At 45.7% G+C, this 25,213-nt stretch overlaps 2 protein-coding genes across 3 annotated transcripts; both read right to left on the bottom strand.

The window, feature by feature from the left end:
• Positions 1-5,077: 5,077 nt before the first annotated feature.
• Positions 5,078-7,766, bottom strand: LOC122468964 (cathepsin G-like). Its single transcript, XM_043555939.1, has 5 exons — positions 7,637-7,766; positions 6,720-6,867; positions 6,144-6,279; positions 5,722-5,976; positions 5,078-5,322 (listed from the first exon to the last, which is right to left on the bottom strand). Exons 1-5 carry the CDS (start codon positions 7,689-7,691, stop codon positions 5,149-5,151), a joined length of 768 nt encoding a protein of 255 aa, XP_043411874.1. The 5' UTR covers positions 7,692-7,766; the 3' UTR covers positions 5,078-5,148.
• Positions 7,767-20,681: 12,915 nt separating this feature from the next.
• Positions 20,682-24,388, bottom strand: LOC122468965 (granzyme H-like). Of its 2 annotated transcripts, none has more exons than XM_043555940.1 (5): positions 23,717-24,388; positions 22,484-22,670; positions 21,843-21,978; positions 21,382-21,639; positions 20,682-20,953 (listed from the first exon to the last, which is right to left on the bottom strand). In XM_043555940.1, the coding sequence occupies exons 1-5, from the start codon at positions 23,769-23,771 to the stop codon at positions 20,798-20,800; spliced, it is 792 nt and encodes a 263-aa protein (XP_043411875.1). In that variant the 5' UTR covers positions 23,772-24,388; the 3' UTR covers positions 20,682-20,797. The 2 variants fall into 2 exon arrangements, with proteins under 2 accessions (XP_043411875.1, XP_043411876.1); XM_043555941.1 differs by having other exon boundaries at positions 22,484-22,631; positions 23,717-24,385.
• Positions 24,389-25,213: the final 825 nt, after the last annotated feature.

Below are 25,213 nucleotides of genomic sequence, written 5' to 3' on the forward strand. Positions count from 1 at the left end.
ATGGCAAGATTTCATTCTTTTTGATTGCCAAGTAATACTCCATTGTATATATATACTGCATCTTCTTTAGTCATTCCTCCATCGATGGACATTTGGGCTCTTTGCATACTTTGGCTATTGTCGATAGTGCTGCTATAAACATGGGGGTGCATGTGTCCCTTTGAAACAGCACACCTGTTCCTTGGATAAATACCTAGTAGTGCAATTGCTGGGTCATAGGGTAGTTCTATTTTTATTTTTTTGAGGAACCTCCATACTGTTTTCCAGAGTGGTTGTACCAGCTTGCATTCCCAGAGGGCTGTCAGCTTTTGGATAGAATACAATCAACCTGATACTTCCAATGACTTCTTTGTTCATTTATAACTTCATACAGATAAGAGAAGACCTCTGAAATCTTATCTCAGATTGGACATAATGTTGATGCTGCTTTTGTATCTGTTGGATAGGTCATCACTTGGAAGGTGGAACATATAAAGTAACTTCTTGTTTTCATTCTTGGCCCCTAACTCTCACAGAGGGTTAAGTAGCTTGGTAAGTCACACTAATACAGGGATTCCAGAAGATACTCAGGTTAGTCAAACACTGTCACTTGACAGAGCTGTACGGATTGTGGGAAGCCACAGGGAGGCAGGTTTCATTTCGGAGAAGGGAGAGACAGGATGGGTCCACTTGGCCTCAAAATACAGACATGAGAGTGGCAGGCCCACGGCCATGTGGCCAAGGGCCTGGGAGAGGAGAAAGTGTGAGGAACAATATCTTTTCATTGGCAGAACTGGCTGGGAGTTGGGAGCCAGGGTCCAGTGTTGTGCCTGAGAAGAACTCACCCCAGGGCCGTGCTGGTCGCTTTCCTTTCCGGGCTTTCTCTTTTAATGGAGCTGGTTAGTGTCTATCAGTGTCCTTCAAAATTGTGACTTTCTTAAGCCATGAATATTTTCCTTAAGTAAAATTTGGACCTGTGCTAAGTATTTATAATTGATGAGCTGTTCTGATGGGGTGGTATGGGGTGAGGCTGGTCCCTTCGTTCTCCTCCCCTTTCAGGCGGTGCCTCAATTTGAAAACCATGTGACAGGATGGATTCTGACTAATGGCTTGCCCACCAGAGCAGTCCTGCAGGCCCAATGGAGACACAGTTTTGGAGAGCTGGGAACTAACTCCTGCAAATCAAATTGCCTGTTGCTGGTGAGAAGTAAAATCCTCAGTATTGCACACTCAAGCGTTTCTGCTGAGAGGCTGTTTAGCTTGAGGAGACCAGGAACCAGCCAGAACTGCAGGTCAAAGTATATGATGTTTGAATATAATTCACTCTGTTTTTACCAAAAGAAGGAAGGATGTTCTCAAGAGGCAGACAGTTAGATCATCTAGTATCATTGTAAAAGGAAACAAGAAAAATGGTGAGATTCTACTCTATCATAAGACAGAGATAACACAGCGCTGCTATTTTAATCATATGTAGGCATTGTCTACCTAATCCTTATGTATTTATTTTTTCCTTTAGAATATTGATATACATAATGATATACTTTTTTTTGTATATTAAAGCAACACAAGATACAACGAAGTGTAACTCTAAGAAAAGATGAAAAAAAATGCTGTTCAAGTGACAGAAACACAAAATAGCATACTTTACCATACATATTAATGTTTCATTAGTCTTAGTTACTAGTTAGTTACTAGTGGGCATAGTCAATAATCTATTGTTGATTAGTTTAAATTTTTTTTTTTTCAACGTTTATTTATTTTTGGGACAGAGAGAGACAGAGCATGAACGGGGGAGGGGCAGAGAGAGAGGGAGACACAGAATCAGAAACAAGCTCCAGGCTCTGAGCCATCAGCCCAGAGCCCGATGCGGGGCTCGAACTCACAGACCGCGAGATCGTGACCTGGCTGAAGTCGGACGCTTAACCGACTGCGCCACCCAGGCGCCCCCTGTTGATTAGTTTAAAAATAGCACATAAGAGAGAATTAAATAAGAATGAAATAAATTTTTGAAACACCTATGGAAACACTCAATCTTAAATAACTTAGATGTGTATAATTATTTATTACATATTATATTATTATGTTTTACTTTTTGTTGTCTATTTTGGCTAACTCCCCAGGTAGCACTCTAAAAATTAGTCTCCCTAGTACTGGGAGAAATATACTTGGGTAAATTTTGACTTTCTGTGCCTTTTTACAGGGGGCAACATGTTTCTCCTAAGACCATGTTGACAGTGAAGGGTGCAGAACACATTGTCCTGGGAGGGCAGAAGTGCAAGTGCAAATGGCGTGGTTTGGGTTGGCAGAGATGGGGTGACCCTAGTGCCCACGTCTTCAGTGTCCCCTACCTCTCAGCACACCTGTTTTTTTAAAAACAATTTTTTTTTCAACGTTTATTTATTTTTTTTTGGGACAGAGAGAGACAGAGCATGAACGGGGGAGGGGCAGAGAGAGAGGGAGACACAGAATCGGAAACAGGCTCCAGGCTCTGAGCCATCAGCCCAGAGCCTGACGCGGGGCTCGAACTCACAGACCAGATCGTGACCTGGCTGAAGTCAGACGCTTAACCGACTGCGCCACCCAGGCGCCCCAGCACACCTGTTTTTTTGGAGCAACAGTCTGGAGGCAAACTTCACTTTCTGTCAAGGCTGGGGTTCCCAGGTCCTTTGCATTCCGGTTCCATTTCTTCTGTCGCTGTTGACTCACGGTCAGGGCTGTCCTGTGGAGGTGACAGAGCCACGCTCCTTGAAGAACCCCAGCCCTCAATATCCCTATCCTATGTCTAACTTTCCGTACCTGTCCAACTTGCTCTTGGAGCATCCACCTTTCCCCTCTTTTCCTCAGACACCATTATCAAGGTCACCACCCCTCACCTCTGTAGCTCTGCTATAGCTATGATGAACTGCCAGTGTCTAGTTTCTCCTGACTCTGATGCTCTGCCTTGGGGGTGGAGGGGAAGGTGGGGGGGGGGTGAGTGGAGGCACCAAGTCTCTGTAGATAGGAAGTCTGCTGTAGCTATTGGTTTGGGAGAAGTTCCCAGTTGGGTTTCTGTGTACGAGCTTGTCATGGTTGTTTTATGGCTTTTCAGTCAAGTCAGGAGGGCATGTAATACAGAGTTTGCACCTGGAGAAAGAAAGTGGGAGAAACCGAGTCCTTTTGCACTAGTTTTCAGTGTGCAAAAGACTTGCTTCCCAAAGTTTTGCTGCTGCGGTTTACTTAATAGGGAAGAGTGCAGACCTGTGGAGGGGTGGGGATAGGCTTGGCTTCTGAGATGCTCATGATCAGAATTGTCCTCTGGAGGTGAACACTGTGAGGTCTGTGGCAATCTTCCCAGCAGGGCAGCGGGAGAGAGAGAGATGCCTTGGAAGTGCTGACTGGCAGAGAAAGACATGGAGGTGAGATGGGTCGGCCCTGGTGTTTCCTGGGCACTGAGTCCAGAGTGGTGCTCTTGGGCTCTGAGTAAATGTCACGGAGAGGCAGGGCTAAATGGACTCATTCGTCGCTCTGCCTTCCCCTTTCCCCACCAGCAAGTACTCTTTCTGTTTGCCAATGCAAACACTTAATAATGAGACTGTTATCCCCCAGAACATGCAAATAATAGATAATTCCTATGGATAGATGATAACAAATATAGAGAGTGCCTGTGTATTGTCAAAGATGTGATGTTGATTACAATTTGGTTGATAAATGGCTTACACTGAATATTATAGGCAAATGACTTTCTGATAAAAAATAGCCATACGATAATGATTAAATTTACTTCAAAGTATTTTTGTATATAGCCAGTTAGACTTGATAAAATATGAGTTCAGTGACTATTTTATTTAAGATGATGGAAACTGCAAAAAGTCAGATGGTAAATGTCACACTGCAAGGAGTAATTAGCATTTTGATGGATGTAAAAAAAAAACCCTTCCAGCTGATTCTGTGCAGTTATCTTAAGAAGGTGTTTAAAGTATGGTTTAAATTATGCAATTTTTAGTAATCTTTTATTTGAATATAGTATTGGTATACACAGTTATGGGCTAATTTTTAGGATACACATCCTTATTTTAGTCAACATTTTGTGTGGAGTTTTGTGTAATGTTGGAGTATCAACATAAGAAAATGAGAGTGCCTAGGTGGCTCAGTCACTTAAGTGACTCTTGATTTTGGCTCAGGTCACGATCTCACGATTTGGTTCATGGGATGGAGCCCCGAGTGGGGCTCTGTGCTGACAGCGCATAGCTTGCTTAGGATTCTCTTTCTCCCTCTCTCTCTGCCCCTCCCCGACTTGCATGCATGCATGAGTGCACTCTCTCTCTCGAAATAAACATTAAGAAAAGAAAGATATTTAAAAAAAAAAAAAGATGAGAACAGTGGTCTGTAATTCAGTGGGGTTTGGTTGTAGCCTAAGGGTTTAAGAGAAGAATGTTGGCTGTCCATAGGCCCTTGGATTGCTTCCATTTCTTGGCCATCGTGAATAACGGTGCTCTGAACGTGAGTGTTTGGTCGCTATTTTTAAGCAAGCAAATCTTTATTTTTTTCTTCCTTCAAGTACTTGTATGGTTTCATTTTTTTGCTTTTAGATATTTGATTCATTTGAGGTTTATTGTGGCTTACAGTGCAAGGAGTAGGTCCAATTTTATCTTTTTTCCCCCAAATGACTACTATCTCGTTGTTCCAATACCATCTATTGAAAATTCATTGTTTCTCAGTGATTTGAGATGCCACCTTTATCATGTATTAAATCAAGCTTTGTATTGAATTTCAATTCTGTCCCTTTGGTCTCCCTGCCCTACACATAGCACTGGCATACAGTTTTAGAGTCTACTTTAATACCTAGTAGGGGAATCTCTGGTAGGGTGAAGAGTAGAGAGCTTTGCCCTGAGAAGAGATATGTCTTCCCACCCTTCTCCCAGGTGGTGGGGGGAGGAGAAATGAGGGAATGGATGGCCGGGAGGAAGGAAGTAGCTCATCCTGATCTCCAGAGTGGTGTGGGAAGGGTTAATTTGTCCTGGGGAAGAACCCCATTTTCCTGGAGGAGCCCAGACTCTGTCCTGGCATGTGCTTGTTGTGTACCGAATGATGTTTAATGAACCCATGAAAAGTCAGTTAATTCCACTCTAGACATGGACATTTATTAAGGCTCTGGCCACCCCCTCTGGAGCCGCCCCAGAGCAGAATCAGTCACAGCGGCGTCCAGGTCTGGTTCTGCTGCTTGAAGCGTTCCATTGTTCTGGTTATCCAGTTCACGAAGCTGGACACCCTGGTGAAGACTGCGGGAGGAATCCCCCTCCTGTCTCCATAGGAGACAATCCCCTCGGCCACATTGTTACATATCAGGGGGCCTCCGGAGTCCCCCTGTGGACAAGGAGAGGAAAAGACCTTAAACCAGGCCTCTGGGCTCCTGCTGCCCTAAGGCCTGGCTCTCAGAGAAAGCAGGGGCGAGTGGGGGGAGGATGGAAGGGCGGTGGAAGTATGGAAGTCAGCCTTCCGGTCTTTCCATGGTTGGGCTTCAGGCCTGGCTAGAGTTACTGTCTCTAGCTCAACCCAAGTCAAGGTGCCTTTGCCTTCTCCAGGAAAACACTGCACACGTATATGTTGTGTGCCCAGTGCTCCTCCTGTTACCCTAGAGGCCAGATTGATGGGAAAAGACCCTACCTCCCTCTACTCTGACCCCTCCAGACTGACGCCGTGGGGAATAGCCTGTTTCGACTGCCCAGCCTATCAGGCAGTATTGGCAGATGCCCATGGCCTTACCAGGAAGGCGGACTTCCTCGAACTTGGGTTTCCCACACAAATTTGTGTTTGGCTGGTGTAGAAACTGAAGCGATCGCGGCACCTGCTATCCCTCTGCACGGTTAGCTGCACCTCATGGAGTCTGTTTGTACTCCTGCTCAGGCTCACCAGGCCCCAGCCTGCCACGGTGCACACGGCCCCAGGTCTCAGTCTGGCCTGTGCCTGAGGCAGAGACACTGTCCTCACAGCTTCACTCTGTTGGATTCTGTTTTCCAGCTGGCAGGAGAAGGGGAGGGGGCACTCAGGGGCGGTGTGTGCAGCACACCGTCCCCACCCTGCGGCTCTGCCCCTGCCTCCTCCTCGGCCTCCCAGGATGGCCAGGCCCCCCTGCACTGGGAGTGGACTGGCTCAGCAGGAGAACTGGAGGGTCGGGTGGGCCGTACCTGCAGTAACATGATGTCATTCACGTTGCTCTGTTGATTGTATTCAGGGTGGCGGATGGCTCTGAGCACAGACCTGCGCTGCTGGGTTCTTTCCTCCCTCCTGATGTTGTGGGCCCCCAGGATGACGGTGATAGGACTGCAAAGGAGAGGTGGCCTAGGAGTAGGCGTGAGCCTCAGGAGCTCAGCCCGCAGGCTCTGCAGGCCAGGTGGATGGCCCAGGGCGGCAAGACTGCAGCCGAGGGAACTGAGGGGACAGGAGGGTTTCAGGGGCCGAGTCCTCTGTGCTTCTCCTCAGCCCTGAGCTGAGGGTGGTGGGGGACGCAGTGACTGAGCCTTGCTTCCCCTGGAATAAGTTGAGAAATAGCTTGAACTCCTATTTTGAGCCCTACTGTGTGCTTTCATCTCCTCCTCCTGCTCTTTTTGATCATGTCCTCCTTTTTTCTTCATTCACCCTGGCCCGTTCTCCACCCCCAAATCCCACTCATCTCTTTTTCCCCTTTGTTGCTGGAAGCTTGCTTTCACATGGCTGGTCAGGGGCTCTCCTGGGCCTGCAGTACTGGCACACGAGCTGCTCACCTTCCCCAGCAGTGAGCTGCCGTCAGCACAAAGTCTTCTCTCACCAGGAAACCCCCGCAGGTGCTGTACCCCACTGGAGTCTGGATTATAAGAAAAGCCATGTAGGGGCGGGAATGAGGCCTGGCCTCTTGGCCTCCGATGATCTCCCCTGGAAGGAAGCATTGCGCACTTATCTCTGTGCTTGCTGACCCCGTGGTGTGGGCATCAGGGTGGTGGCTCCAGAAAGGCTGGCAGGTGAGGAGGCGGGAGACATGAGAGAGTGGAGGAGTTGCGGGTGAGAATTGGGTTTGCAGGGCACCACACGTTGGGGGAGGACTCCCGGGTTTGGCAGGAACCACTGCTGGCTCCCCATCCCAGACCTGAGCTCCCTCCCAGCTCCCCGGAGGATAGCTCTGGTTCCAGGCAGGGTCAGATTCAGGCTCCCACCATGAGGAGAGGTGGTCTGCTGCTGGGTGGCAAATCTGGAGCCCTCTGGGATGGCCTCTTCCGAAGTTCCCTGATACTTTCTTCCTCAGGGAGCTTCCCAGGTCCCTCTGAGGCCTCCTCAAGGTCAGCGCATGAGCAGCAGGGGACTGGTTTTTCAGATTCTAGACATGAGCTGATGGTATTGTTATTGCTGCATCCTTATTTCCTAGGCTCGGACACACGGACTGCAGAATGAATCTAGAGAGCACATGTATATCACGTGTCCTTTGTGCTGGCGGCAAGTCCAAGGGTTTCATGTACACCAACTAACTTAACTCTCATTGAACTCTAGGAGGTACACACTGGTATTCTTCCTAGTTTATAGATGAGGAATCTGAGGAACTGTGAATTCAAATAACTTGCCCAATGGTACAGAGTTAGGAAGTGTCTAGGCAGTCTGGCTCCAGGGTCTGTGAAAGGGGTCGGGCCTGAGGTTGGGGGTGGTCACTTACCTGCCCCAGCCCCGGGGGGTAGGAGAAAGGCCATCAGGAACAGGAGCAGCTGCATCTTCTTGGGAAGACTGCCCCAGTCAGATGCCGCTGCCGCTCTCACTTGCCAGACTTGTACCCCCCAAGAGAGGAAGGAAGTCTGGGGGTGGGGGCTCAAGAACAGTCCCGTACTCCTGCTGGTGTGACAGGTTTCGTCACCTGTGGCTGCCCAGGAAGCTTGCCCACCAACTGCCGGTGATGTGGGGGGAAGAGAATAGTCCAAGCCAACGCTGTCCTGCACAGCTGCTGAGTCAGTGCTGGCAGCAGAAATGGGCACCTGGGGTGACAGGGAAGGGGGCTTGGGGCCCTGTGTCCCAGAACCCTAAACCCACCAAATTCAGTAATATCCCAACAAGGCAGGAAAACTGGTAGCTGCCTATCTCCTCTGTTTCCTGCCTTTCCAGGATGAGAGCCTCAGTCCTTTGGCACTTGAGTTCTTTAAATGAATGCACATTTCCTAGATTGCTTATTTATTTATTTTAATTTTTTTTTAGGGAGAAAGAGAGTGCATGAGAGTGGGAGAGAGGGGCAGAGAGAGGGGCTGTGTGTGGAGCCTGACGTGGGGCCAGATCCCGTGACCCTGGGATCATGACCTGAGCCAAAATCAAGAGTTGGATGCTCAGCCAACTGAGCCATCTGGGCACCCTCTAGATTTCTTCTTTAAAAAAAATTTTTTTTTCCAACGTTTTTATTTATTTTTGGGACAGAGAGAGACAGAGCATGGACGGGGGAGGGGCAGAGAGAGAGGGAGACACAGAATCGGAAACAGGCTCCAGGCTCCCAGCCATCAGCCCAGAGCCTGACGCTGGGCTCGAACTCACGGACCACGAGATCGTGACCTGGCTGAAGTCGGACGCTTAACTGACTGCGCCACCCAGGCGCCCCTAGATTTCTTCTTTAAGTCATACTTAGTAAGGTGGGGCCATGGGTGAATGAAAGATGGGTGTGGCGTGGTGGGGGGATGTGGTGAGGACACTAGGAATAAGTCAGAAGAGGAGGCCAAAGAGTGAAGAGGAAGCCTGCCTATCTTTACCCTTTGGTCCCTGGACCCCCTGCTGGCACCTTTGCTACTCCCACTTCTTTCTAGAGGTTGTGGAGGCAGATCAAATAGCTCCCTCTCTTGAGTGGGTAGAGTGCACTGCCCGGGAAGGAAAAGGGCAGAACAAGGCTCTGCCACTGATAATTACTTTCTCAGGGCACTTGAGCCCCAACAAACTCTCCGTGAAAATTATCACACAGTTGAGAATTTCTGTGTTCCTGCTTCCTACTTAAGGTGAGGACCTTTTTGTCCCAGAATGCTCCCTGCACACAGAAAAGACCTAGAGACAGTTTTGTTGAGAGCTGTCAGACCCTGGCTGAAAAACAGCGAAGATCCTTTCATCCATGATATGAGTCCAATTAACTTAATCCCCGTTCTTTGCCCCCAGGGGCTTCTAACAAGGGAACGCATGCTTGCTGTGCTCCCTGTAACACATAAAGCACCACCTACAATACATAAAGAACATGCAGTCCACGTTGAGAAGAAGGCAGTACAGAGTAACACAGACACACTTAAAAATACTTAGAAGATTCTGTGGGTGCACAGAAAAACATTGTAATATAGCATAATTTTTGCAAAAATGTCAGAATTAAAAACTAATGCAATTCTCAAACTTTTATGGATATGATGGCCCCATTTGAACATCTTATGAAAATTAAGAATCCTCTCCTTATATACAAATATACATGATTTTCACAGCTGCAAACAACTTCATCCTTCCCTGATACATGCTTAATGATGGCAACCTTGTGAAATTTCTTTCTGCATCTAGAAAGAACTGTGTAGAGAAAAGAGAAACTATTATAAGGGCTTTATTAGTGCCTTAGCTTTTGGGACAATTTTAATTTATTGCTACTTAAATGTTTTCAACACTTTAAAAGCATTAGTCTATGGGAATGCAAGCTGGTGCATCCACTCTGGAAAACAGTATGGAGGTTCCTCAAAAAACTAAAAATAGTTTTTTTTTTTTATGACTATGACTCAGTTTTTTATGACCCAGCAATTGCACTACTGGGCATTTATCCAGGGGATACAGGTGTGCTGTTTCGAAGGGACACATGCGCCCCCATGTTTATAGCAGCACTATCAACAATAGCCAAAGTATGCAAAGAGCTCAACTGTCCACCAATGGATGAATGGATAAAGAAGATGTGGTATATATATTCAATGGAGTATTACTCAGCAATCAAAAAGAATGAAATCTTGCCATTTACAACTACGTGGATGGAACTGGAGGGTATTATGCTAAGTGAAATCAGAGAAAGACAAAAATCATATGATTTCACTCATATGAGGACTTTAAGAGACAAAACAGATGGACATAAGGGAAGGGAAACAAAAATAATATAAAAACAGGGAGGGGGACAAAACCTAAGAGACTCTTAAATATGGAGAACAAACAGAGGGTTACTGGAGGGCTTGTGGGAGGGAGGGATGGGCTAAATGGGTAAAGGGCATTAAGGAATCTACTCCTGAAATCATTGCTTCGCTATATGCTAACTAATTTGGATGTAAATTTTATTTATTTTTTTTATTTTTTAGAAAAATTTTTAACGTTTATTTATTTCTGAGACAGGGAGAGACAGAGCATGAACAGGGGAGGGTCAGAGAGAGGGAGACACAGAATATGAAGCAGGCTCCAAGCTCTGAGCTGTCAGCACAGAGCCCGACGCAGGGCTAGAACTCACGGACCGCAAGATCATGACCTAAACTGAAGTCGGCCGCCCAACCGACTGAGCCACCCAGGCGACCCTGGATGTAAATTTTAAAAAATAAAAAAATAAAGTTAAAAACAAACAAACAAACAAACATTAGTCTAACTCTTTTAAAAAGGGGAAAAGGATAAAGACCAGCCTGAGGGGAAAAGGGGAATAAAATGTATGCTCCCAATGATCTACATAGAAATGTGGACAGAAGAGTTCATGAACAGCGACCTAGGATTTCATGCCAACCTTCCCACGAGAAACAACCCCAAGCAAACCTGTTCAAAATATCCCAAACCTTATAAGCCTCAAAGAACTGCCAATGCAGGAGTGTTTATCACGCTAAAAAGGAAGGAATAATGGGCGTTAGGTGGCTACTATTGTTCTGAGGGAATTTACTGAACCTACAAAATTCAAAGCTCTGCTTTGATGGCCACATAAGGTGAAGGGTGTAGAAATCAAAGACCAAAACCCACACAACCAGGTCCAACCAGAGACACTCCTCACAATGAGCTGGGGCATTAAAAGTCTATACTCTCAAAGTAACAAAGAAGAGGTAATGAGCTCATCCTTGCAAGTGATTTAATGAAAGATTGGAATTACTTGGACCTTTCATGGAATCTCAGACCTTGAACTTGCATTGATGTGGTTATGGACTGTGTCCCAAAGTGCCTGATGGAATCAAATGCAAATCTAGAGGAAATTCACTTAATTCCAGGGTTTGATTTATACCTAAAAATTATTTTTCAAGTAGAATGACAAGCATATAGTCAAGTATAAACAAGAGGATAAGCAAAGAGATAAGACAACAGAAGTAGGAAATGATAGACAATAAGAACAGAGAACAAATTTAATTATTGGGATAAGTGTATTAGAATAATAAAATATAGATAATAAGACAATTATGCCGAAATAAAAACAGGCTTTAAAAAAGCTGCAGGGAATATGAACCTTAAAAAAAGTGACATAACATTTGAAAAAGTGAAAAATGTAATAACCAAAATTAAAGTCACAGTGAAAAATGTAATAACCAAAATTAAAGTCACAGTGGAAAAACTTAATAACAGATTAGACAAAGCTAAAGAGAATTACTAACCTGAAATGGCTCAGAAAAAAGTGTTAAGAATGGAACCTAGACAGACCTAAAGATAAAAATATAGAAAATAATAGAATTAGAAGATTGTACATATATTTACTTGGAATTCTAGAGGAAGAAGAAAAAACAAGAGGTCATATAAAATAGAATAGTGGCTGAGATTTTTAAAAAGTTGATGAAAAATATCCAACTAGAGGTTAAAAAAAAACTTCAAGCAGAATAATACAAAGAAATTAATACCTAGAAATCATTGTCTTAAAGAAATGGCAGAAATCTTAAAAAAAAATTTTTTTTTATTAATTTATTAAGTCAGCTCCATGCCCAATGTGGGGCTTGAACTCTCAACCCTGAGATCAAGTGTTGCATACTCCATTGACTGAGCCAGCCAGGCGCCCCAAGAAATGGCAGAAATCTTTTTTTTTTTAAAATTTGTTTTTTCAACGTTTATTTATTTTTGGGACAGAGAGAGACAGAGCATGAACAGGGGAGGGGCGGAGAGAGAGAGAGACACAGAATCGGAAACAGGCTCCAGGCTCTGAGCCATCAGCCCAGAGCCTGACGCGGGGCTCGAACTCACGGACCGCGAGATCGTGACCTGGCTGAAGTCGGACGCTTAACCGACTGCGCCACCCAGGCGCCCCAAGAAATGGCAGAAATCTTAAGAACAATCAGAGAAAGAAAGATTACTTTCAAATTAATACTGGATTTGAGGCTGACTCCTTAGCAGCAGCAATGAGTGAATACTCTCCAGGAAGAAACAACTTCATAGTCATTTGGGAAGATTTTAAAAACACATCCTTTCTTAAAAAAAATTTTTTTTTAAGGTTTTATTTTACTTTTGAGAGAGAGAGAGAGTGCGAACAGGGGAGGGGCAGAGAGAGAGGGAGACAGAATCTAAAGCAGTCTCCAGGCTCTGAGCTGTCTGCACAGAGCCCAATGTGGGGCTTGAACTCACAAACCATGAGATCATGACCTGAGCTGAAGTCGGAGGCTTAACCGACTGAGCCACCCAGGTGCCCCTAAAAACCTAAACTTTTAGAAGATAAGATAGAAGAATTAATTTTTTTACAAACTTAAGGTAGGGAAAAAAAACTTGAAATAGGACATAAAAAGCCCTAATATAAATTATAATTACAAAGGAAAAAAATAGATAAATTGATTTATATAAAAATTTCAGAAATTCTGACCACTAAAGCCACTATTAGCATAGTGAAAAGTAAAGCTACAGAATGGAAGAAGATATTATCAATAACTGAGAAAGGGTTTGTATTTGGGAGATACATGTGTGCATATTTGTATATAAAAGTCATATTTATATATAAGCCATTGGAAAACCATTATGTAATTTTGAAAATCTACATGAAATTGACAAATCCTCACAAAGTTTAACTTAATGAAACATATTCAAGAAATTTGCATTTTCTTATAAACACTAAATAAATCGTTCAGTTGTCAAAATATTCCATTAAGGGCAGCTATAGACTCATATGGCTTCACTGGAAATCTCTACAAAATATTCAAAGAATACTACACAATTTCTTCTAGAGAGTAGATGGCACCTATCTTCTTTATGAGACTAGCAAAATGTTGAGGCCAAGCCCAATGAAGACAATATGGGAAAGAAACATTACAGGCCGTATCAGTTCAGAATATTGATGCAAACCAAATCAACCAATTAGTAAAAAGATACCATGACCTTCCTAGGAATGGGGAGGGATTTCATTCAAAACTCAGTTGCTGAAACACGTCACATTGATTGATGGAACAAGAAACATATGAATCTTCACTTGAAGCAAACCAAGGAAAACATTTGCCAAAATTCACCCTCATTATTAAAAAAAAATTTTGGTAATCTATGAATAGAAATGATGGCTTTAATCCGGTAAAAATTATCCACAAAAATCTCACAGCTGAAATGTTGAATTCTTTTTGTTCAAGAGCAAAACAATACAAGGACACCTGAGTACCCATAATTATCATTTCTCTTCAACATCAGACTGGAGATTTTAGCGAGTGCAGTTAGGCAGGAAATAGAAGTGAAAGTTATGGGGAACAGGAAAGAAGGAAACAAAACTGTCATTGTTTGAAGATATGATAGTGTACATAGAGAATGCCAAAGAATGGACAGATAGATTACCATAATTAATAAGATAGTTTACTAGATTTGTTAGACACAAAATCAATTTAAAAATTAATCACATTTCTGGGGTGCCTCGGTGGCTCAGTTGGTTAAGTGTCTGACTCTTGATTTCCACTCAGGTCATGGTCTCACGGTTTGTGAATTCGAGCCCTGCATCTGGCTCTTGCTCTGTCTGCCTACCTCTCTCTGCCTCTCCCTCACTCTCTCTCTCAAAATAAATAAATAAATATTAAAAATTAATCACATTTCAATATAGATAGCAATACTGTTAGGAAATGAAATTTTGGAAAAGGTAATATTTAAATGGCATGAAAATGATCAAATAACTAAACACAAATCTAAAACAAGATGTGCAAGATGTCTTTGGTGAAAATTATAACATTGCATTAAGAGACACTTGACAAACCCAAACACAGAGAGATTCTATGTTTGTGGATTGGAAGACTAAATTAAAAAAAAAATTTTTTTTAACGTTTATTTATTTTTGGGACAGAGAGCATGAACGGGGGAGGGGCAGAGAGAGAGGGAGACACAGAATTGGAAGCAGGCTCCAGGCTCTGAGCCATCAGCCCAGAGCCTGACGTGGGGCTCGAACTCACGGACCGCGAGATCGTGACCTGAGCCGAAGTTGGACGCGTAACCGACTGAGCCACCCAGGCACCCCTAGAAGACTAAATTTTATAAAAATATCAATTCTCTAAAAGTGATCTGTAGATTCATTGTACTCAAGAAGTATTTCATACAGCTTAATCAGTTCTAAACATGTGTGGAAAAACAAATGGCTAATAGCCAAGACACTCTTGAAGAATAAGATGGGAGGTCATGCTTTTAGCAAATAAAGCCATAGTAAGGAAGATGGTGTGGTAGCGATATGGGCACAGGAACATAGACTGATGGTCTGGGAATAGAGATCCCATACACATTTGGGCACTGACATACACATATGGACACATGTGATATATGGACACTTGATTTATAATGGAGTTTGAATGCCAAAGCAGTGGGGAAAAGACTATTTTCTTGTTTCTCCCTGATAAACACAGCCAGGACAATAGATGTCTTTATGGTGTCCCATAGACACCCCCCAAAATAAAACATGACCTTTATCACATACCATATCCAAAAATCCATTTTCAGTGGATTATGGATCCGAGCATAAATAAAGATTTGAAAATATAATATAACAATATCTTCACAATAGGTAAAAATTTTAAATCATATGCATAAAAACACTAATCATAAAGAAAAGGATTGATGAACTGATACATTAAAATCAAGAGGAAACAAAGACAATAGGTAGAGGGGGCAAAGATGCTTATAACACATATAGCACTTACATTCCAATTATGTAAAGAACTTCTATAAATCAATAAGAAAAAGACAATTCAATAGAATAATGGGCAAAAAACTTGAACAGCTTCATCTCGAAAAAGAAAACATCCAAGTGGCCAACACACGTATGAAAAGATGTTACTCTCAGTAGATACCAGAGAACCAACCAGTTTAAATCACAGGGAGATACCGGTTACAGTCATCAGGTTGGCTCTTTTCCTAAGTATATATTCTAGAGAAGCATATGAACATTTCCACCAGATACATGTCCAAGAAGGTCATAGCAGCGTTATTCATGAAAGCCTCAGACTGGAAACAGCAGTAAGACTCATCAACAGCAGCACAAACATCAAATCGTGGTATAGTTATATAATGGAATATTGCATATCAATGAAAATAACTAATACCACATGCAGTCCCACAAATAAATCTTACAGACGTAATGTTGAGAGAAAAGTCCCTGAAGAATTACATTCACTGTGAAAATGAAACTATTTTGGATAGAAATGCGTCCATAGGGGGTAAGGGCATGATGCAAAGCAGGGAAGTGGTTATCACAAAAGTCACAACAGTAAGTTAATTCTGGGGTTGGAGGGCAGAGAGGGTATTTTTAGCAGGAAGAGACACATGGGGGCTTTCTGAAATTTGGCCAGCATTCTTAAGTGTATATATATTTCATGTGTGTATATTTTGCAATAAAAATTTCTTTTTTTATTAAAATTTTTTTTAACATTTATTTATTTTTGAGAGAGACAGAGACAGAATGCGAGTGGGTTATGGGCAGAGAGAGAGGGAGACACAGAATCCGAAGCAGGCTCCAGGCTCTGAACTGTCAGCACAGAGCCCGACGCGGGGCTCAAACTCACCAGCTGTGAGATCATGACCTGAGCCGAAGTCGGATGCTCAACCGACTGAGCCACCCAGGCGCCCCTGCAATAAAAATTTCTTAAAAGTCGGTTTTCCAGTGGTTGGGGATTAGAGAGACCATTTGGACAGAGAATGGAATGTCAGAGAATAAATGGGGGCACATATTTTTTTTAATGTTTTGATTTTCCCTTTTAATAAAAATTGTGATATTTGAACAAACATGACTCTGGTACATTTCACAATATTCCTAGCTGGTTACATCTACATTTGACTGTTTTATTACATTTCCGTCAGTTACAATTGTTTTCTCCTCTGGGATATTGGGACATTAAAGTAGGATGTCTCCCACCTCCTCCCTGGGCCCCATATACCGCCAAAATGCAAAGCTCTGGGCAGGCAGTTGCCTGCTGAGGCTGGGACACTTCCTCTCCCTCCCTTTGATGCTGCTCTGGTCAGAAACCAATCTGGTTGCCCTTGGCATTGTAGGAGACCAGTGTACTACTGAGAAGTTCCGGACATTCTTAGGGCTGCCCTAATATCACAGTTAGAAGGACAGACTAGAAGCTCCTTGGGAAGTTTCTACTGATGAGCTGGTGATTGTTTTATGGAGTGCCAGCCCTGGGAGAAGTCTGTTTCTTCACTATTGTCTTCCCACCACACATGTCTGCTGGGAGTGAGGCACTTTCTTGCAAAGAACTGGCCCTTGTTTTGGTCTAGTAGGAAAGAGCAGGTGACAAAAGAAAGTCAATGGGATCTGCATACAATTTCCCCATCAGCGTAGTTTGAGGGAAAGAAGAACCCAGAAACCCTGGATGTGGCAGAGGAAGACTTGAAAAGAGGCTCAAGGACCTCAGTGTCTCCTGGAAGAAAGGACACTAGTGAGATGGAGTGACTGGCCCTGGGGCCTTGGGTAAATGTGAGAAAGAGGTGGAGGTGGACATATACCTTGAGACTGTCTTCCCAATTGCTCAGGGCATCCAACTATTCAACAATAGGGGCTCAGTAATATTAATTCTGATATATTCATGGAATGAAATACTATCTGGCCATTAAATAGCATGTTTTGGAAGACTACTTAGTGGCATGGAGCACTTTGCACCACCTAATAGTAAGTGGAAAAAGTAGAATATGATGTGGTGTATGCAATTTGATACTAATTCTGTTTAAAAAGAGCAACAGCCAGAATAATCATTTTATGACTCTTTTTTTTCACCTTTATATCATCCATTTTTTTCTGTCATCAGTGTGTATTAGTTTTATAGGCAGAACAAAATTTAGGGCCCATGATCCTTATAAACAGCAAACACTATAACGAATTGTGGTAGAGGCGAGCTAGCAGTTTAGCAAAACAATTTCCTTTTCTTGCAGAGGACCTGGGTGAACCCAGTCATCCAGCCTCACTTGAGGTGAGGTGTGACTGTGTGATTACTGTAGCAAATGGGGTGTGAATGGAGATGGTGTTGTACCTTTCAGACCGGCCTATAACGAACCTCTACCTGGGTTCCACTTGGATGAACAAGAGGGACTTGGAAGACATCGTTAGGAACTTGAGCCTGGTTTCCTTAATCATGGGCACACATGTAACTTTTGTCCCAGCTGGGATACTTGAGAGTAAAAAGGGGCATTACCCAGCAGGAACACTCATTTTGGACTGTGGGTGAGTGAGAAACAGGTTTCCATTGTGTGAGTCACTGAAATGCTAAAGTTTATCTGGTAGAGTAGTTAGGGTTGTCTTAACTAACACATGTATCAACTTTTTTTTTTAATAACTTGCCTATTAATGTTTTTGGCTTAGTTTTCTTTCTTTTGTTTCCTTAGCCTAGTTTTCTAGAGCGGTGGACAATGTAGATGTCAATGGCTGCATAATACATAATATAAATGTGCCATATTTTACCATTTCTCCATTTTGGACATTAATAGTGATTCCAATCTGAGGTCCATTATTAAATAATGGTGTGATTAATGAACACCTTTTGAATAACTTTCCTACACACGTGCAGGCACACACACACACACACACACACACACACACACACTTTAAACCTTATATAGGATTAAGTTCTAGAAATAAAAATCACAAAAGCAAGAGAGAGAAATAGGTGTGAACTGACTTCAAAATTTTAAGGGAACGTCAACAGCAGCCCAGTCTTCATGATGCTACCGTCATTGTAAGGTAATAGTTTTTCTTCCTAACGTATGTCATACTGTGTCAAGTGCTTCTATCAGGTGTAAGGGAAAAACTGACCCATCAGGCTCTGTCTTTCAAGGTCACACACCTCTGCCCCTGGTGGTGGATGTCTTTGGTTACGCTGCCCTTGGCTCAACCTTGCATCCTGGGGCTCCATGGAGCTCTTCATGGCTGACTTTCTGAGGTCTCTACATTTCTTAGGTGTGATGGCTTCTCCTCAGAGGGTTGTTTTTTACTGCTGTGCCCAGAGCTGTCCCCTGGTCATCACCTTCTACTGTTCTCTTGCTCACCTCCATACATGCATTCAGCTTTAATCTCACCTGTGCTATTGCTTTGTGCTGTGAGCTCCAGGGAAGACTTGGCAGACGGACATAGGGACAGTCTTGTGTGAAACATTGGCTTTTATTTGCTTTTCACTTTTTTTTCAGTGTACTGGATTTTGTTTTTCACATCTATGTGGTTTGTTTCCTTTTTAGTGAAGTTCTTTCTTTCTCTCTCTCTTTTTTTGAGAGAAAGAGAGAGAGAGTGCATGTGTGGGGGAGAGGGACAGATGAGAGAGAGAGAGAGAGAGAATCTTTTTTTAATTTTTATTAAAAAAATTTTTTTTAACATTTATTTATTTTTGAGACAGAGAGAGACAGAGCATGAATGGGGGAGGGTCAGAGAGAGAGGGAGACACAGAATCCGAAAGAGGCTCCAGGCTCTGAGCGGTCAGTACAGAGCCCGATGCGGGGCTTGAACTCACGGACTGCGAGATCATGACCTGAGCTGAAGTCGGACGCTTAACCGACTGAGCCACCCAGGCGCCCCGAGAGAGAGAGAGAGAGAGAGAGAGAAAGAGAGAGAGAGAGAGAGAGAATCTTAAGCAGGCTCCATGCCCAGTGCTGAACCCAACCCAGGGCCTTATCTCACCACCGAGAGATCGTGACTTGAGCCCAAATCAAGAGTCGGACACTTAACTGACTGAGCCACCCAGGTGCCCCAGTTCTTTCTCCTTTTGATATGGGTCCTACTTGATTCAGTGTTTGTCTAGTTGTTCAGCTATCGTGAATTTGTTCTGTCACATTCAACTCACTAGTTGTGGTGTTTGAAGGATATGGGACCCTAAAATAAGGTTATCTGGTCACAATGAACTATCTTCCACCTGAAATGTGGCATTTCATGGGTCTGTGGACTAAAGTTCATGTCTTCTACGTGTGAAATAAAAATAAGCCTGCCTCTTCTCCCTCTCTCCCTCCCTCACTTCTGGGCATGGCCTCTATCGTGCATAGATTACAAACCTGAGGACCTGTGAGTCTCCCACTTTCTTCCAACTTCACATTGCCCTTCTGGAACCAAACAAAGTCATGCCTGTGAAACTGTGATGTGCGATACAGATAAAGTTTAGGGATGTCAATTATTTTCAAGGCAAGTTTTCTTGGGGCACCTAGGTGACTCAGCCGGTTGAATGTCAGGCTTCGGCTCAGGTCATGATCTCATGGTTCATGAGTTCAAGCCCCATATCGGACTCTGGGCTGATGGCACAGAGCCTGCTATGGATCCTCTGTCCCCCTATCTCTGCTCCTCGCCAGCTCATCTCTGTCTCTTAAAAGTAAAATAAACATTAAAAAAAAAAAAAAAGAGAGAGAGAGACAAGCTTTCTTGTGGATTCTAAAAACAGATCCATTTATGCCAAACTGAACTGCTTGGTGGGAGGAGAGAAACCAGGGGAATTTAGGAGAAATGTCTTATCACTGTATGTTTCCCAATGGCAGGAACAGAGCCCCTTATATGCTTGGCACAAAGAGATCAATTTTGATCTGGTGGATGGCAATGTGGTACTTTACAGTCCAGCAGCCTGGAGCCGTCTGCCTCACAAAGCTGCCATAACCCAGGGTACCAGCAGGGGGAGTCTGGGTCCTGAGACTAGGCCAGGCTTAAAGGGGCTGAACTACTGAGTGAATGACTCCATAGGCTATAGTAGCTAAGCTCCTGGGGGATGCTGGTTTGGACTGAGGGACTCAGCAGGTCCTACTCCTTGGGAGGTGGGTACTGGCTCCTCTGACAGGCATTGGGTGGGTTGGCAGCTCCAGGTGTGGCAGGATGGAAAACAGAGGCTGTTGTGGGATGGTCAGCCAGGGAGGAAGGTTAACTGAATTTAGTCCTGGGCCCTGGGCAGTGCAGAAAAGTGAAACCTGGGTGGGGCTGGGGCTGCATCTCAGCCTCCTAAGCTGCAGAAAGTCTTGGCTGCAGGAGAAACCTGCCCCCATTGCCCCAGAAAGACCCCCCCCCCCCGGAAACAGGAAATGGAATGCTTGTGGCATGGTCCCCTGGAGTTATTCCCTTTCTACTGACCAAATTGTGGGGTTGGTGATGGTGGTTGGCTTAGAGAAGTTATGGCATTTTTATGGCCCAGAAAAGATAATTTTTGGGGAGAGAGGATTGTCCTTTTAGAATAGAGTTTAGGCTGAACCCTTGCAGAGGGCTAAGCCCCAAAGAGGTGTTATTGAGAAACTGATGAGAAACTATGCAGCAAAGGGTTTAGGGAGGACCAAGGGCTGGGGGAGATAGGAGAAAGCAAAACCTGGAATTGACAGCAGAAAACTTCCTGGGACAGTGTTGCTGCATATTGAAAGTGGTTCAGTGAATAAGACCGCAGCCATACTCGCTCTAGAGATCTATTTATTATGACCCTGCAATGCCCACTCCCCATCCCCCGAGCCCCAGGGGGTTCTTGCCTCTGCCCCAGAAAAGGTGGCCAAGCACAGAGGACAATTAGCCTCACGCCTGCTGAGAGAAGTGCTTCATTATTCTCTTTATCCAGGGCAGGAAGTGTGAGACCTTGTCGAAGACCCCTGGAGGTGTCCCATTCCCGTTTCCATAAGAGAAAGTCCCTTGGGCCACGTTGTTACACACGAGGGGTCCCCCAGAGTCCCCCTGTGGGCAGAGAGAGGAAGGACTGGGCTGGTGACCGCACTCCTGGTGGTCCTGCCCTCCCCACTGCCCTGGGGCTGGGGGTCTGTGTCAGGGGGCTGCATGGGAGATTGGGCCCTGGGCAGACCTTGTCCCCTCTCTCGGTCCCTGCACTCCATCCAGGCACTGACTGTTCTTTCCAGCACCACCCAGGCCAAACATTTCTCTCCAAACCTCAGGGAAACACAGGTGACAAGGTTGCTGTGAGGAGACTAAGCCTTCTTCCCCCAACAGGGGACCACTGGAAGGGGTGGGGAACTGAAGACTGGATTTGTAGACCCAGCTGCCCAGGCTCTCAGGCTGAGGCATGAAGGCACAGCCACTCCCATACCCTGGACATCCCTAGGTTCCTCAGCCCTGGGGCCTGTCTAGGTAGATGCTGGAAGCCTGACCTTGAAGCTGGTCTTCATCTTCTTCGGGTCTCCTACACAGATCTGGGTGGCCCCCATGTAATAGCCACGGAAGCGGGATCTGCACTCCCGATCCTCCTGCACGATCAGCTCTACCTCCTGCAGAGTGGTTGCTAGAGTGCCCATGGCCATGCGTCCCCAGCCGGCCACACTGCACACCTGTCCCGGCCTCACCCGGTCCTTGCCTTTGGGCAGGCCCAGGGGCCTCACAGCTGCAGTCAGCTTGGCCTTTTTCACCAGCTGATGGAAAGAAACAAGAGGGGCCAGCTCAGTCAGTGGTCTCTGGGCCCAGGTACTCTATGCGGCTGCCCTGTCTTCCTTCTCCCCTGAGCCACTGAGACTGGTCAGGTGGCCAGGCCAGGTATGAAGGAGGGGACAGGTCCCAGTGGGAGAGGAGACAATGTGGACCCAGGAGAGCGAGGGCAGTGGGGAGGTCTCCTTACCTGCAGTAACATGATGTCGTTGGAGTAGTTCTTTGGATTATAGTCTGGGTGGGGGATGGCTCTTCTCACGGGGATGATCTGCTGGGTCTTCTCCTGCTTCTTGATGTTGTGGGCCCCCAGGGTGATGTTGATGGAGCTGTGCGGAGAGCAGAGTGGGCAAGGGGGTGTGGGGTCACAGGACACAGCTCTGCCCAGGAACCAGGAAGGGCAGGTGACAACCGGGGTGGGCAGGACTGGAGCCGAGGGGCACATAGATGTGACAGATGGCTCCGGGATTCTCTTTTTTTCAATGACACTGAGGGTAGGAGCTCTGGGAGCTCTCTTTTGCTCTCAAGTAATATCATAAAATTACTGTGAGTTTGCATTTTGGTGCTAGGGCATGCTTCCGTCCTCCACTGCTGCTTTATTTGCCTGGTGGGGTCCATCTCTTCTCTACTGTGCCACTTACTCTCACATCTGATCCACTGACTCCAAAGCTCACCTGTCCTATGTGTCAGCCTTTCTCTGCCCCAGCCACACTCTCAGCTGGCTCCTTTGATGAGCTCTCATAGGCTTGAGTGACCAGGAGCCTTGGATGGCCCCCTGGGCTTCAGCCCTGGGGAGGAAGGACAGGGGTCCCCCTAGGGGTCTTTGCCCCTCACCTTCCCAAGCAGTGAGCAGCCGTCAGAACAAAGTCCTCGTTCACAAGGGCACCGCCGCACCTCTTCTTGCTGTTCCCGACGAGAAACTGAACAAATACCATGTAGGGCCGAGAGTGGGGCTTGGCCTCATGGCCCCCGATGATCTCCTCTGAAAGAAAAGGCTGGTGGATGGGGTGACTGGGGGCAGCTGTGGTCAGGAGGGAAAGAGTAAGAAGGCGGTGACTGATGGTCTTCTCAGGTTCTCCTTGTAGCCAGAGGACCTTTCCTGAACCTCATGCCTCAGAACCCCCCTGAGAAGGGACAGTGCTTGTTCTCCACATCCTATTTCAGACAAGTGTGTGGGGGAGGTAAGATCTACCTTCAAGATGGTAGAATCTCAGAGGATCGTGGACAGGACTCCCCTGATGCCTTCTTTCTCAGTGAGTCCCCCCGGGCCCGTCTGAGCCTCTGCTAACATCCTGATGGGTGCCATTTTCTAATAAGCTACCTATGGCCTTAGGGAGTTGGATTCTCTAATATCCTCATGTTCCAGGGCCTCGCACATCCTAAGGTGTCAGTAGACGTTTTTAAGTTGCATGAATGCACAGCTTTCAATTAGCATTTGGCTGAGGTTGGATGGAGAGATAGGGCTGATGGGATTCAAGGCCGCAGGAATCAGGGAGGATATCGGCAAAGACAGTGGAGCAGCCGAGGGCCTAGGAAGGCAGGGGTGGGTGACACTGACAATGGGTTACACGGGCCTGGGACTGAGGTTGGGGTACAGTCATCTAGCTGCTGCTGAGATCACCTTCTGTGGGCAGGATGGAGCAGGTGGAGAGCACTGAGAAATTTAATTGGCTTTTAAAGCTGAGTCCAGGGACAACACCCTCTACTGCAGCTGGTTGGTCTGAGCTTACCTTTCCTGGGTTGGAGCGAGCAATTTCAATGCCTGTCTTTTGTAGTTTCATATCTCCTACCAAATGTCTTTCTACAAACAACCCACTTTCCAAGCCATAAGAGAGAGGCTAACCCCTACCAAACCTTCTAGGGAGTACCCTTCCTGCTGGCCATCCTTGTTGAGTGTGTCTGTCGAGCATCAGACCTATCAGTCTTGGTTTGAGATAGGAGCTGGGGCTCAGAAAATTCCTGGGCTCAAAGGAGGACAATCCAGGGCCGCACTGGGCAGAAGGGTCAGGACTTACAGGGGGCTTTGTGGGATGGGCTCAGGCCTCTGGAATGGGGCTGGTCACTCACCTGTCCTGGCCTCAAGGGGCAGCAGAAGGGCCAGCAAAAGCAGAAGTGGTTGCATCTTCCCTGAAGTTCTGCCCAGGTCAGAGCAGCCTGTCTTTCTTCCTTCCAGAAGTGAAGCCCCGAGGGGAATGAAGGACAGGTGGCTCACTGACCGTCTAGGCCTCCTCGACTTGTGTTCCTGTAGAGCTGGGCGTCGTCATACAAAGTGGTTTTCTTGGGCTGGGTGACAACGGTACTGCCTCCACACTTGCACTCCCACTGCTGAGTCACGAGGTGAACGTGAGAAGAAATAACAAGAAAGTGACGGCTGGGACTGCAGCCCGCAGAAGGGCTGGTACCTCAGAAGCCACTCGGTGACTAAATCGAGACAAAAATGTCTTTATTTCTCGGCTCTTGGCTCTTTTTCCATTCTGAGGAAACCGTGAATAATAACTGAGCTAGCTGGGTGCGGGGACATGAGAGGCATGGCTCCTGAGCTTGAGATGCTGATGGTCACCAGGGGCAGACCAAGAATCTGCGCTGAGTGTACCTTTCCTCTCAGTCTAAGCATACTCATCAATGGCAGACATTCAGCAAACCGCTTCTTTTCAGGCTGCCTTCACTTAGGTGGGGGTTTTATTTTATTTTTTTGTTACTGTTTGCTTAAATGTTAATTTCTTTTGAGAGGGAGAGAGAATGAGTGGAGGAGGGGCAGAGAGTGAGGGGGAGAAAGAGAGAGAGAGAGAGAGAGAGAGAGAGAGAGAGAGAGAGATCCAGGCAGGCTTTGGGCTGTCAGCAAGGATCAGGACTGTGAGATCCTGACCTGAGCCGTAATGAAGGGTCAGATGCTTAACCACCTCAGCCACCCAGGTACCCCTGAGGTGGGTGTTTTTAATTTTTTTTAATGTTTATTTATTTTTGATGGAGAGAGACAGCCTGAGTGGGGAAGGGGCAGAAAGAGAGGGAGACACATTATCCACAGCAGGCTGTCAGCACAGAGCCTGATGTGGGGCTCAAACTCATGAGCAATGATATCATGACCTGAGCCCAAGTCGCCCACTTAACTGACTGAGCCACCCAGGAGCCCCTAAGGTGGGTGTTTTTATATAAGAGACTTAGTGATGGTTGAAAAATGGGAGAAAAAATTTACTCGATAAGCTGTAAGCTATAGGACACCTTTGAAATAATAGGATACCTTTGAAACACAACTTTTTATTATAATTTTCCTTTGGAGACACACTCACACGTACACACACACACACACACGCACGCACGCATGCGCACACATGCGAATCAGTGTGAGGTGGGAAGAGGCTGGATTAGACCAAGATGGAAGAGCACCTGAAGGTCATTCAAGCCCATGGAAGATGGGTTGCAGCACACCAGAGGGTGCGACCATGGCAAGGCTGTGACAGGCACTCGGGCTAGGCTGGGAGTACTGAAGGGTCCTCTTGAAACTTCTCAGGCTCCAAGCTGCCACCCTGATTTGGGGAGGGAGTGCTGCATGGGGAGAGCTACAGT

Source organism: Prionailurus bengalensis, chromosome B3, assembly GCF_016509475.1.
Source record: "Prionailurus bengalensis isolate Pbe53 chromosome B3, Fcat_Pben_1.1_paternal_pri, whole genome shotgun sequence".
In the NCBI taxonomy this organism is placed as follows: domain Eukaryota; kingdom Metazoa; phylum Chordata; class Mammalia; order Carnivora; family Felidae; genus Prionailurus; species Prionailurus bengalensis.

Bases quoted from the DNA above. Each gene is read 5' to 3' on its own strand.
- LOC122468964 (XM_043555939.1), bottom strand. From the start codon at position 7,691: ATGCAGCTGCTCCTGTTCCTGATGGCCTTTCTCCTACCCCCCGGGGCT. The intron at 6,280-6,719 runs GTGAGCAGCTCG...TCTCCTTTGCAG, and splicing joins GCAGCTCACTGCTGGGGAAG to TCCTATCACCGTCATCCTGG. The intron at 5,323-5,721 runs GTAAGGCCATGG...CCTTGTCCACAG, and splicing joins CGAGGAAGTCCGCCTTCCTG to GGGGACTCCGGAGGCCCCCT.
- LOC122468965 (XM_043555940.1), bottom strand. From the start codon at position 23,771: ATGCAACCACTTCTGCTTTTGCTGGCCCTTCTGCTGCCCCTTGAGGCC. The intron at 22,671-23,716 runs GTGAGTGACCAG...TCCTGACCACAG, and splicing joins GCCCCTTGAGGCCAGGACAG to CTGCCCCCAGTCACCCCATC. The intron at 21,979-22,483 runs GTGAGGGGCAAA...CTCTCCGCACAG, and splicing joins GCTGCTCACTGCTTGGGAAG to CTCCATCAACATCACCCTGG.